At 42.9% G+C, this 13,892-nt stretch overlaps 1 protein-coding gene and 1 pseudogene across 1 annotated transcript in view; both read left to right on the top strand.

Moving 5' to 3' along the window:
• OTC (ornithine transcarbamylase) overlaps positions 1 to 13,892 on the top strand; it is a 56,124-nt gene that overhangs the window by 14,300 nt on the left and 27,932 nt on the right. The window contains exon 4 of the mRNA XM_022565605.3: positions 4,810 to 4,897. Within this exon, the coding sequence (XP_022421313.1) occupies positions 4,810 to 4,897 (88 nt within the window). The remainder of the gene's footprint in view (positions 1 to 4,809; positions 4,898 to 13,892) is intronic.
• LOC111170454 (thymosin beta-4-like) lies at positions 9,304 to 9,475 on the top strand (annotated as a pseudogene).

Here is a 13,892-nt window from a genome sequence, read left to right as displayed (position 1 = left end):
GTGGCAGAGGAAGGGGTAGGAGGGTCAGATTCGGGATATGTTTCGAAGGGAGAGCCAACAAGATTCCTGATGTATCAGGTAAGAGAGAGGCATCAAGGACGACTTCAAGGTTTCTGTCTGAGCAACTGTGGGCAGGATGGAGCAGGATAGAGCAGGTCAGGCAGGATGGAGGGGAAAATCAAGAGTTCAGTTTTGGAAGTATTGAGTTTGAGATGTCTTTTAGACACACAAGCAAAGATGTTGAAGAGGCAGCTGGGTATTAGTTTGGAGTAGGGGAGTGAAATTTGACCTAGAATACTTGGGAGTCATCAGCATACAGATGGTATTTAAGGCTATGGGACCAGATACAATTATAAAGGAAATAAGTGTAGATGGAGAGAAGAGGACCAAGGACTAGCCCTGGGGAACATCGACATTAAGAGGTAAAGGAAAAGAGAAAGAACCAGCAATGGCGATTGAGAAGAAGCAACTACCAAGGTAGACGTAAAAGCAAGAGCGTGTGGTGTCCTGGATGGTGTGCGAAGAAAGTTTATCAAGGACAAGGCGGTGAACAACTTTGTTAATTGCTCCAAGGTCAAGAAAAATAAGAACTGAAATGGCCACTAGATGTAGCAATGTGAAAGTCATTGGTAACCTTGGTGAGGGGAGTTTTGGTGCCATGTTGGGGGGCCAAAGACTTATGGGAATAGATTTGAAGGAAATGAGATGAGGAACTGGAGAGAGAAAGAAAAAACAAGAGTTTGGCTGCGAAGAGAGCAAAGAATTAAATGGATACCTGGCAAGGGAAATAAGGACAAGAGAAAGTTTGCATTTTTAAAATTAATGAGTGAAAAAATTAGAATAGCCTATTCACGATGCAGGTAATGTAAGAGAGAAAGGGAAGAGTTGGTAGAGCAACATTCTTGAGTAGGTGAGGGGGCATGGCTTCTAGTTCATACATGGGGTATGGAAAGTTCATCTGTGCTGAACAGGAAGGGAAGCAGAACATATGGGTACAGATGCTGACAAGTATGGAAATGGGGTGATGGAATCTGGAAGTTCTCTGTTACCATTTTTTTCATTGAGGTGGGAAATAAGGTTATCAACTGAGTGCTGGCTCTACTCTCAAAATATATCAAGAATCCAACCATTTTCTCATTGCTTCAGTGGTTACTATGCTGGTCCAAGCTATCGATTCTCAGCCAGATTTTTGCAAGTGTCCTGACTGGTCTCCCTGCTCCTGCCCTTGCCCCACTATGGATGTTCTATTAAAACATATGTCCAATCATGTCATCCTCTGCTCCAACCCTCTCATGGCTTCCCGTCTTACTCAGACAAAAGTCAAAGCTGTTGCTTCCTCCCCACCTTCCTTCTGCAGCCTCACCAACTATTACTCTCCTCCTCACACACTCTATACCTTCCATACTAACTTTGTTGTTGTGCCGTGAATCCACCAGTCATGACCCTTCCTCAGGCCCTCAAGACATGCTCTTCCCACTGTCTTGTATGTTTCAATGCGGCTTCCTTGACCACGTTAAAATTATAACTCCTATTCCTTACATTGCCTATCCTCCCTCCCTGCTCTATTTTTCATGTAGCACTTGTCAACATCTAACATACAAGATATTTAATTTACTCATTCAGTTTATTACCTATCTCTCCCCCATTAGAATGAAAGTTCCAGGTAGGCAGGGACTTGTACCTTGCTGTTTACAATGCTTTTCACAGTGCCTAGAACAGCACCAGGCACATACTTTTAGAATGAATGAATAAATTTTAGAACCATGCCATGAGGCTAGGACCTGTTGTGGTCACTCCACAGAGACAAGATGTGCCTCCCACCAAAATTTGGTTTGATTGTTGACAGTGAGGATAACATACTTGCACCAAGAGGGTATGAAAAGGTTTACTATTCACATAATGTGGCTCTCTGGGGAGAGTAGGGCTAGCTCCAAAATTGGTCCCAAAGTGGCGTTAGAGAGCAGGAAAATTATATGGCTTGTGCTTTTATTGTGGTTGTGGGGTGAGGCTGGGGTGAAGATGCCCGTGCACAGGGCGGGAGGAGAAGGGAGAGTGATGGTGGGTAGCAATCAAACATCATAAATTGAGTCAGATTCTTTATTACAAGGCCCATAGCAAGTAGGACCGTTTGTGTGTTTCATGTTCTCTCATTCTACCTGGGATGTAGCACATCAGATCTGCAAGGGATCTTAGGGCTCTAGGCAAACTGCCTGATTTTCAGATGAAGACTGAATCCAGTTCCACTATGTTGTCCTGTCTCTGTAGATCCCAATGTAAGTTGGCTTAGGGGCTGGCTCTCCTAGGAGAAAGCTCTAGGTTCTTAAAAACAATCTTGAACAAGTTTTTAGACTCTTTGACTCTCAAAACTCCTGTCTATAAAATTCTTATAATAATATCTAATATGCTCTTTGTCAGAGTGAAGGATTCAATGGAAGAAAGTTTCTGAAGTGCCATCACCTGGTAGTGCTCTGTGACTAGTCATTGCTAGAGTCAGAACATAGTGACCTGTAGCTAAAAAACCATTTGGTCGGGGCATTTATAAGAGAATACTTTTAAGTATGAAATAGGTAGAATATAATTATTTTTTAAATGTAGTAACAGAAATGAGAATTGTTTTGTCGTGGATTTTTTGTTGTTGTTTTACTTAGGAAAGTTTTCAAGTGAACAGAAAGTAGAGAGATAAGCATAATGAGCACCCCAATACCCCTTACATCAATCAACTGTTAATATGTTGCCTTCTTTGATTTATCTGTTCATTTTTCTTAGTGAAATTTTTTTTTTTTTTTGGCCACGCAGCATGGCATGCGGGATCTTAGTTCCCCAACCAGGGATCGAACCCGTGCCCCCTGCAGTGGAAGCATGGAGTCTTAATCACTGGACTGCCAGGGAAGTCCCAGTTAGTGAAATACTTTAAAGTAAATTAAAGCTACAATGAAATTTTACCTCAAAATATATCAGTATGCATATTTCAAATAAATAAGAATATTTTCTGTACAGCTACAATATCATTATCATACCTAATAAAAATGATTTGTTAATATCACCTATCCACATTCAAATTGCATTAGGGTTTCAGTGGGCTGTTTCATGAGACTTTGGGTCAAATTCCCCTTCATGAGTCTAAAACTCTTTGTCCCCCAACTCACCATGAGATTAATGATTTCCTCCTTTCTCATGGGAAACAAGTAGGATTAGAAAATTGTGACTGTTGCATATTTTCCAAAAGACAAAGTAGGTATATTACAATAAGGAGGAAAAAAGTAATGTTTGCAAAATTCCTCAGACAAGTCTCTATCTTGTAATTATACTTATTTGCCTTTACATTGTATATCTAAGAAAGCCTGCCTATTGAACCTGTCTCAAATGAGAAAGTAAAGTTCTGATTGGATGTCACCATTTCCCATAATTTTGCCTCAGGGTATGTGGTAAAAGGGCTCTCCTTGTTACCACAGAGCTTAGCTATGGCTTGGGGCAGGCCCCTCTCTGTGTCACCCTCCCCAGACCAATGGAATGTGTTATGAGGGTGGGGAAGGAGCCTTCCTCATCCGCTCAGATGTCTGCAATAATCTCACATCCCATGGAGGGCTGAAAAGTGGTGAGGGCAATATGTGAGTGGTGCTTAGCCCTGTCTTGGTTGGAGGATCAATACAGCAGTTGAATGACCTTCTGATCTTGCTGACTTTTAGTGACCTGAAATTGCCATTTCAATACTCACTTTATTTTCAATTTTTAAAAAATTAAGGGCTTGGGCTTCCCTGGTGGTGCAGTGGTTAAGAATCTGCCTGCCAATGCAGGGGACACGGGTTCAAGCACTGGTCCAGGAAGATCCCACATGCCATGGAGCAGCTAAGCCCGTGTGCCACAACTACTGAGCCTGCGCTCTAGAGCCCACGAGTCACAACTACTGAGCCCACGTGCTATAAGTACTGAAGCCCATGCAACTAGAGCCTGTGCTCCACAACAAGAGAAGCCACTGCAATGAGAAGCCCCCGCTCACCACAACTAGAGAAAGCCCGCGTGCAGCAACGAAGACCCAATGCAGCCAAAAATAAATAAACAAAATAAATTTATTTGAAAAAATTAACCTATAATCTATATACTGGAAGATGCACAGATCTTAAGTGTACAGTTCAATAAGTGTTGAGGAATACATATACTCACGTATACGGGTTTGTAACGTACAAACTATCAAGGTATAAAGTATTCCTGTAATCCCAGAAAGTTCACCAATGCTCCTTCCCAGCCAATCAGCCTCTCCAGAAGCAACTAGTGTTTTAATTTCAGCCACTCTATGTTAGTTTTGCCCATTCTAGAACTTCAGATAAATGGAATTATACATTATGTACTCTTTTGTGTCTAGCTTCTTTCATTCAGCATAATGTTTGTCAGATTCATCCATGCTGTATGTATAGTAGTGCGTTCCTTTTTATTACTGAATAGTATTCCATTGTAATCCATGATATCCCATACTACAGTTTATTTTCCCATTTTCCTGGTGGACATCATTATATATTTTAAAGAATAAAAATGAGGTATAGTCTCCACATGAGAACATGCCCCATATTGCCAAGATCTGAACAAGAGGGTGGAGAAATGGGCACACATCTGAAGGAGAGTTAAGCGCTGGTACAGAAAATTTCATCAGCTTCTCTCCGTTCCTCATCATGCTTTCCCTGGGAATTCCCTATCAGAGAGGCTGGTGAGATTGAAAGATTTTGACTTTTCAATTGAGATGGTGCTGATTGCTCACAATTTGGTTGGCTACTTTCTTTTTTTCAAAATGTCTTTTTTCTCTCTCGTTTACTGTAGGCTTTGCACTTCTGGGAGGACACCCTTGTTTTCTTACCACACAAGATATTCATTTGGGTGTGAATGAAAGTCTCATGGACACAGCACGGTTTGTAAATCTTCTCTTTGAAGCTTATTTCAGAATTGATGGATAAATGTCAAAAAGAAAATATGCTTCTCTTTAAATAGTGGTTTTCCCTCTCGGCATCCTCTGGACTGTTCTCTGTTTTCCTTCTTTCCCTCTGTATCTGATGTTCTGAATGCCTCTCCCTCATCCTCTGGCCACTTTCCATGGGTTAAGATAATATTTTTTCTTAGCAATTTGAAGAGGTTTCTGATTATAAAATTTCAAACTTTGGGAAATATGGTCATCAAACATGACATTTTAAAAAATTAATTAATTAATCAATTAATTATTTATTTATGGCTGTGTTGGGTCTTCGTTGCTGCACGCAGGCTTTCTCTAGTTGCGGTGAGCGGGGGCTACTCTTCATTACGGTGTGCGGCCTTCTAACTGCGGTGGCTTCTCTTGCTGCGGAGCACGGGCTCTAGGCACGCGGGCTTCAGTAGTTGTGGCATGCAGGCTCAGTAGTTGTGGCTCGCGGGCTCTAGAGCGCAGGCTCAGTAGTTGTGGCGCACGGGCTTAGTTGCTCCGGGCATGTGGGATCTTCCCGGACCAGGGCTCGAACCCGTGTCCCCTGCATTGGCAGGCGGATTCTTAACCACTGAGCCACCAGGGAAGTCCAAGCATGACTCTTATGCTTTACAGTTGAAGAAATGGAGGTCCAGGGAAACTGACATGTTCAATGACCCATAACCTGCTAGCATCAGAGCAGGTAGTGATATTAATAGCTAACATTTATTGAACATTTATTCTGTGTCAGGCATTGTTCTAACTCATTTAATCCTTATAACAACCCAAACATATTGGCATAAAGAAGTGAAACAACTTAATTAGGGACATACTAGCTTCTATAACACAAAAATCTCAAAATGTCAATGGCTTAACATAGTGCAAAGGTTCCTGATTGATAAGATGGAAGGACTGATTATTTGTGTGGCCATTCAGGAACTCTGGATGAGAATGGCTCTATCATCTTCAACATGTGGCCTCCAAGGTTATCCTGGGTGTCAGCATCCAGCCAGGAGCTAGGGGAAGATAGCATGGAGACAGGATGCTTGCTTTAAAGCCACATTAGCAGGAAAGTGGCACAATCACTTCCACTCACATTCTATTGGCAAGTACTATTAGCTCAGCCCTACCTAGATGAAAGTGGAGGTGGGAAAAGGCTCTTAACCACTTAACTATAGCTAGAGACTGAAACATAGGCCCCCTGACTCCCCATGCAGTGCCCTCACTATTGTATCATGTCTGATTGAGAAATACAGAGCAAATGTCTTTGTTTAAATATTTCGCCCTTGATATCTAAGACTAATGATTATTTTCTGAAAACGATGTGCCATAAAGCAACTCCTTGCAGACACTGGCTGCTTTTTATGGCAGCTACCCTAGTATATACTAAAAATCCACCTCATTTGAATTGCTGAAGAGATTTGAAATAACTCATCTTTAAACCTTTTAGTTACAGTATTTCAGATGGGACAATGTTAGTATTAAGAAGTGTTGTGTTCATCTTCTGGATACAAGGGACAAAAAGAATAAATAAACATAAATGAGTTTTTCTTCCAAATATGCTGCCACTGACTGGAATTATATTTGCCTAATAACTGTCTCCACAAAAGTGAAATATACTTTATTCAAGAGCAAATATTACAAGCTGGTTAGGGGTTGAAGCCGGGGCCACAGTCAGGAAAGAAGTCTCAGTGGGGATCCTCTATATGGGACCAAGTGAATGATGGTGAATGAGTCATGTGTGAACTCGTGGTTGGAAGGTGCAGCTGGAGGAACAGATGAACATCCAACAAAGAGCTAAGGAGTGCGCACTGGCAGCAAGAAAGAGGTCAGGGCCCAGAAATCAGTGGAGTAGGCAGGACCCCAAAAGCAAGAGATGAATAGCCAAGCATGGGTTGAAAGCCGAGGATGAGTAAAAACATATTTTTTCCGTGCTTGCTCTCCACACAATTTGCACTGCAAGTCCTTAGTTAGAGGAGCTCTACACAGACCCTAGGAAGAATAATCTGCTCACAAGTCCCAATATGATTGGGACTTTTTTTTTTTTTTTTTGCGGTACGCGGGCCCCTCACTGTTGTGGCCTCTCCCATTGCGGAGCACAGGCTCCGGACGCGCAGGCTCAGTGGCCATGGCTCATGGGCCCAGCCACTCCGCGGCATGCGGGATCTTCCTGGACCGGGGCACGAACCCGTGTCCCCTGCATCGGCAGGCGGACTCTCAACCACTGCGCCACCAGGGAAGCCGTGACTGGGACTTTTTAGTCCATACAATTAATTCCATTGCTACATGGATACACAAAATTGGATCCATAGAATTCCTTCTGGTCATTCCATCTTATCCAAAAGACTCGAAGGAAAATAATCATAGCTCCTTCTTAAAGGGTGTATACTATGGACCTCTTGTACTATTATCGCTAAATCTTTGTAAAAACCTTACAGGGACTTCCCTGGGGGTCCAGAGGTTAAGATTCTGCGCTTCCACTGCAGGGGGCACAGGCTCAACCCCTGGTAGGGGAATTAAGATCCCACAAGCCATGCAGCGCAGCCAAAAACAAAAAAGAAAACTTACAAAGTAAGTATTATCGGCCCAGTTATTTTATAGATGATGAAACCATGACTCAGAGAAGTGATGGAGCTTAGCAGCTAAGTCAGCATTTAAATCATGCTGGTTTTTTAAGGCCATGCTGTTTTGGTTTACTCCTACTGTCTCTTTTATACAGTCAATGAGAGTGGCAGTGAAATGAGTTACGGAAAACATTGGCTTGTGCGCTGCAAGGTCCCCAAGACCACCCCCATGTTTGATGATTCACTAGGAGGGTTCACAGGACTCAGCATATAGTCAGACGTGTGGCTATGATTTATTACAGTGAAAGTATACAAAGCACAATCAACAAAGGGAAAAGGCACGTGAGGAGAAATCTGAAGGAAACCAGGTACAAGCTCCCAGGAGTCCTCTCCCAGTGGAGTCACTCAGGATGCGCTTAACTCCCTTAGTAAGGAGTTGTGACAACATGTGTAAAATGTTATCCATCAGGGATGCTCCTTAGAGACTCAGTACCCAGGGTTTTTATTGGGGAATGGTCACATAGCATGCTCTGTTTGACATGTACCCAAATTCCAGACTCCCAGAAGGAAAGCAGGTGTTCATTCTAAACCATATTGTTTACAAAAAAACATTTTAGGCACAGGGAGTTACTCTTATCAGTCCTGGGAATGGTGGAAACCCTCCCCAAACTGAAGCTCCCAGACGCCATCCAAGGGCCAATCTTACACTCAGGCCTTTCAAAGGACAACGGACAGGACTGCTATGTTAACTCTTTTCTGCGTGGCTTGGAAATCAAAAGACTTGAGATCTAGTCCAAGCTTTGCCACTTACCTACTCTGTGACCTCCATGGGTGAAAATTTCTCTGGATCTTAGTTTCCTTTTCTATAAAATGAGGGCGTTCCGATGTCGAAGGCCCACTTTATACTCTCAAATGTAAGCAAACGTATTAAAGTCATAGTCCTTAAACAGAGGTGTGTCCCAGTGTAAACTATGTATAGACAGATGCAGAGTAATTTGGATCTGGGTAGAGATAGGAGGTAGAGAGAGAATTCCAAGGGTTCTAAAGCTAGTTTGAGAATTATGTTGGGGAACCTGTTAAAATGCAAAATTCTACGCCCCACACTCAGGAATTCTAATTTTGTAGGTTAGGGTTCAGTTGGTGTGTGGGAGTCTATATTTTAACAAGCTCCCCAAGTGATTCTGCTGCAAGCGGGGCTGGACCACACTTTGAGAGACCCCGAATTGGGAGGTTGTGTAGTAATCCTGGCTGTTGTGCTGTCAATCTATGCTAGTGTGTTAGCAAAGAAGGGACAGCTAGTAAGATACGTATATGGTTTCATGCTAACTGAATGTGTGAAGGGTACACTGATAGTGCAGGCAAACTGGTTTCAGATTTGTTATTCTTAAAATATATATGTATATATTAGCAGAAGCAGGAAAATGAAAGGAGTTTCTGCTTCGGGAAGAAGGTGAGATACTAGGTATCGGACATATTGCATTAAACGTCGAACCTCCACGTACAAATGTCCACGAGCCACTGGAGATAAAGAATTTGGGTAAAGTTGACAGCTGGAGAAATAGAAGTATAAACTCAGTGGTAGAAAATGAGCTGCAGAGTCTCACTGTGTGAGAATTCCAGAAGGCTGAACCTTGAGGACAGGTGCAGTTAGGGAGGGACAGGAGGAAATCGTTAGGGTCCAAAGTAAATAAGGTTAGTACAATATCAGAGGAGGCTGGAATGGTAGATGGGGATGGCAGAAAAGGGGTTAGAGTAGCTATTGTGGAAACATGACTTTCTTTTGTGCATCCCATTCCTGCTTAATCTGCCAAAATCTCTGACAGACAAGATATGGCTGAGATTCAGAAATTCAGTCAATCTAAACTGAAGAAGACAAGAGAAATCCACTGCCTTGCACAGAAGTAATTGAACAGGAGAAGCAAGGAGGTGAAGCTTAATGACATCTACTCTGCCGATATGTACGGTACAATCCATAGCAATTGCCCCCTTGCTTTCTGTAGACCTTAAACTCTGTAAGATGCAAAGAGATTGGATGATGTTTAAATGGTAGTGCTGGCCTTTTTGTTGTTTTGTTTTGTTTTGTTGCGGTACGCGGGCCTCTCCCCGCTGTGGCCTCTCCCGTTGCGGAGCACAGGCTCCGGACACGCAGGCTCAGCAGCCATGGCTCACGGGCCTAGCCACCCCGTGGCATGTGGGATCTTCCTGGACCGGGGCCCGAACCCGCGTCCCCTGCATCGGCAGGTGGACTCTCAACCACTGCGCCACCAGGGAAGCCCAGTGCTGGCCCTTTTGAATCAAGAGAAAAGCGCACACTTGACACTGATTGATGGCGTTGCTTCTCTGTCTGCCTGTCTCACTGCTTTGGGGGCCTGGTGGAAAAAAAAAAAGTGACTACCCAGGGCTTCCCTGGTGGTCCAGTGGTTAAGATGCCATGCTTCCAATGCAGGGGGCATGGGTTCGATCCGTGGTTGGAGAACTAAGATCTCACATGCTGCGTGGCATTGCCAAAATAAATAAATAAATAAATAATTTTTAAAAGTCACTACCCATTGGTGAAAAAAGAACCGGATGGGGAACACACTGAATGCGGCAACAGGAAAAGAAAAAAAAAGAAAGAAAGAAAATTGGGCCATTCTCCTGAAACCTGTTAAATGCAGTTTCCAAAATGTCACTTATTTAGTCTAATGACTTAATTATTCATTTATTCAAAAATATTTACTGAATGCCTAGCTCTTCTTCCAGGATTTTAGCACTGAGAATAAAACGATGATCAAATCAAACAAAACACTTTTTCAAGTGGAAATTACACTCTAGAGGGAGGAGACTTTGACTAAACAAAATATAAAGCATGAATACAATAGGAGGTTGAAATAAGTGCTATGATGAAGTCAAAGCAGGGTGATCTGTGGGTGGAGTTGGGGGCGCCTTTAGATTGGGTGGTCAGGGAAGGCCTCTCTGAGGAGGTGACAGTGAAGTGGAGAGCTCACTGAAAAGACAGAGCCAGGGATGCCAAGCTGTGGGAAAGGCACCTCAGACAAAAAGAGCTGCTGGTACAAAAGCTTAAGGTGGGCTTCCCCGGTAGTGCAGTGGTTAAGAATCCGCCTGCCAATGAAGGGGACACGGGTTCGAGCCCTGGTCCAGGAAGATCCCACATGCCGCGAAGCAACTAAGCCCGTGTGCCACAACTACTGAGCCTGCGCTCTAGAGCCCATGAGCCACAACTACTGAGCCCATGTGCCACAACTACTGAAGCCCGTGTGCCTAGAGCCCGTGCTCCGCAACAAGAGAAGCCACTGCAGTGAGAGGCCAATGTACCGCAACGAAGAGTAGCCCCCGCTCGCCGCAACTAGAGAAAGCCCGCACACATCAACGAAGACCCAACGCAGCCAAAAATAAAAAATAAATAAATTTATTTTAAAAAAGAAAAAAAAGCTTAAGGCAAGAGCAAACTTGATGCACTCAGGAGTAGAAGGACAGCCGGCACTGTTTTTACATCTGCAAAGAAACATACTTTAAACTTGAAAGTTTAAAAAAAATGTACTCTTACAAGTTGGTCCTGTCTTGGCCACCAAAGGAAGGAAAAACCAGATCAAGGAGTAAAAGACCTAAACACACATTCAAAATAAAAGGTATTTCGCTTTTCTTACTTGATTACAATAATAAAACCTGTTCACTCTTCAAAATATAGTAGGGGAATTCTCCTTAGCTAAGTCTCAGTTGAGTATCATGTAATCTGAGGGTACTGGTGGGGAGTGAAGGGGAGCATTGAGATGGAGCTGTCGACTGATATTGTGGAGGAGTTGGTATGTCAGGGCCCCCAAGACCACCCCCGGGTTCAATGATTCATTAGGAGGATTCACAGGACTCAGCATATGGTCATGGCTAAGATTCATTATAAAAAAAGGATACAAAGCAAAACCAGCAAAGAGAAAAGGAACGTGGGGCCAAGTCCAGGGGAGACCAGGCACAAGCTTGCAAGGGTCTTCTCCCTGTGGGATCACACAGGACATGCTTAATTCCTCCAGCAATCAGTTGTGGCAACATGTGTGAAATGTTGTCTTCCAGGAAGCCCATTAGAGACTCAGCGCATAATATATATATATATATTTTTTAGTGCATAAGATTTTTACTGGGAGCTGCTCACATAGGCACCCTCTGCCTAGCGTGAAGCCAAATTCTAGGCTCGCAGAAGGAAAGCAGGTGTTCAGCATAATCCGTAGTGTTTATAAAAACAGTTTAGGTAGTGAGCCATCCTTATTATTTCTAGGAGCGGTGGAGACCCTCCCAAAGTCCAAACGCCAGCTAAGGGCCAACCTTGTAAGCAGGCCTTTTGAAGATAGCCATCTCAGGACTGCTATGTTAGCTCTTTTTTTGCACAACTGGGCTATCATCTCTCTTCTGGATTTTGCTAGATATAATGTAACTAGTAAGGGAGTGTATCCTACACTCATGGGAAGACAGCCCTAAGATTTGAATTGTTTCCTCAGTTCACTGTGGATCCCTGTAGGGCCAGGCTCCCATTGGAGAAAATGAACCATTGCTCACTTCCCTCTTTAGAAAAGTCTCTCTCGGCGACTCTTGTCCACCCCCTAACATATCAGAAGACACAAAAGACACATATATATTCAGTTAAATTTACTTCAGATTTGAGGGTGTTTTCAGATTTTGTCAATTCTCTGGTGCTCTACTGGGGTTAAGAGTTGGATATTCTATTCTTTTCCTCACTCTGGGCTTGTCTTTTTAGATGTGACACCAGAAGTGACAGTTTAGCATGACTCAGATCACTTATTCTTTGGAAGTTTAAAAACGGATGTATGCTAACACATATATACAGAATCTAAAAAAAAAATGTGATGAAGAACCTAGGGGCAAGACGGGAATAAAGACGCAGACCTACTAGAGAATGGACTTGAGGATATGGGGAGGGGGAAGGGTAAGCTGGGATGAAGTGAGAGAGTGGCATGGACATATATACACTACCAAATGTAAAATAGATAGCTAGTGGGAAGCAGCCGCATCGTACAGGGAGATCAGCTCGTGCTTTGTGACCACCTAGAGGGGTGGGATAGGGAGGGTGGGAGGGAGACTCAAGAGGGAGGGGATATGGGGATATATGTATATGTATAGCTGATTCACTTTGTTATAAAGCAGAAACTAACACACCATTGTAAAGCAATTATACTCCAATAAAGATGTAAAAAAAAAGTATTACCATTAAAAAAAAAAAGGATGAAACTTAGCAACAGTAGTGGGACATTTTCACTCCAGTTTCAAGGCTTTCTGTTTCTTCCATAATGACAGCTGTTCATGCCTAATGCTCTGAGTCCACTATTGAAAGGTGCATAATACCTTCACAGTCGTTTTCACTTTAATACAGTACTCAGTAAAACAGCTTCAGGAACCATGTGTATGAAAGGCACCATATAAAACCAAATAATGTAACACTGTTCTACTCTAATTAGGTCCCCTATAGATGTAACTCACTTATGGTACTGATCGCTGAAGTTTTCTGCCAGTGTAAAACCAGTAGAAAGGAAAATCAGCATAAGCCACTGTTAGTTTCCTAGGGCTGCCATACATATTACCACAAACTTGGTAGCTTAAAAACAACACAGATCTATACTCTCAAAGTTCTGGAGGCTAGAAGCCCCAAATCCACGTGTCAGCAAGGCCATGCTCTCCCTGAAGGCTCTAGGAAAGAATCCTTCCTTGTTCCTTCCTAGCTTCTGGTGGCTCTCAGCAATCTTTGGCATTCCTTGGTCTCTAGCTACATCACTCCAATCTCTGCTTCCACCTTTACCTTCTCTGTATATCTCTGTGTATCCTCTCCTCTTCTAAGAAGAACAACAGTCATTGGATTAGGGGCCCACCCTACTCCAGTATGACCTCATCTTAACTGATTACATCTTCAAAGACCCTACTTCCAAACAAGGCCTCATCCTGAGTTTCCTGGTAGATAAGAATTTGGGGGACACCATTCAACCCACTACACAAGCACATATCCACATGCCCCTGCAGCAACATGGAAGGGTTTCAAATCATTGTCATTCTGATAGCTCAAATAATGGAAGTTATAAAGGGATTTTTGGATGAGACATATTTCTTTTTTTTTTTTTTTTGCGATACGCGGGCCTCTCACTGCCGTGGCCTCTCCCGCTGCGGAGCACAGGTTCCGGACGCGCAGGCCCAGGAGACATATTTCTTAAGAGTAGCAGTGGGAAAAAAAAAAAGACTAGGAGTGAACTATTGTTATATTGAAAGGAATGTTTTGAAAAGCTGGAATACTGTTCTTAAGATATTTATACCAATGATATTAAGACCAAAAAAGGTAATCTTACTTAGGTTTCTTGGTAAAATGTTGTAAAATATTGGCACCTAATGGGAAATACGTACCTGATTAGGTACTA

This window comes from Delphinapterus leucas, chromosome X (assembly GCF_059928025.1).
Source record: "Delphinapterus leucas isolate spDelLeu-1000000601 "Yukka" chromosome X, BTC_Dleu_Yukka2, whole genome shotgun sequence".
In the NCBI taxonomy this organism is placed as follows: Eukaryota; Metazoa; Chordata; class Mammalia; order Artiodactyla; family Monodontidae; genus Delphinapterus; species Delphinapterus leucas.
Note: the sequence above shows the minus strand (reverse complement) of the source record. Positions and strands in the feature narration are given on the sequence as shown.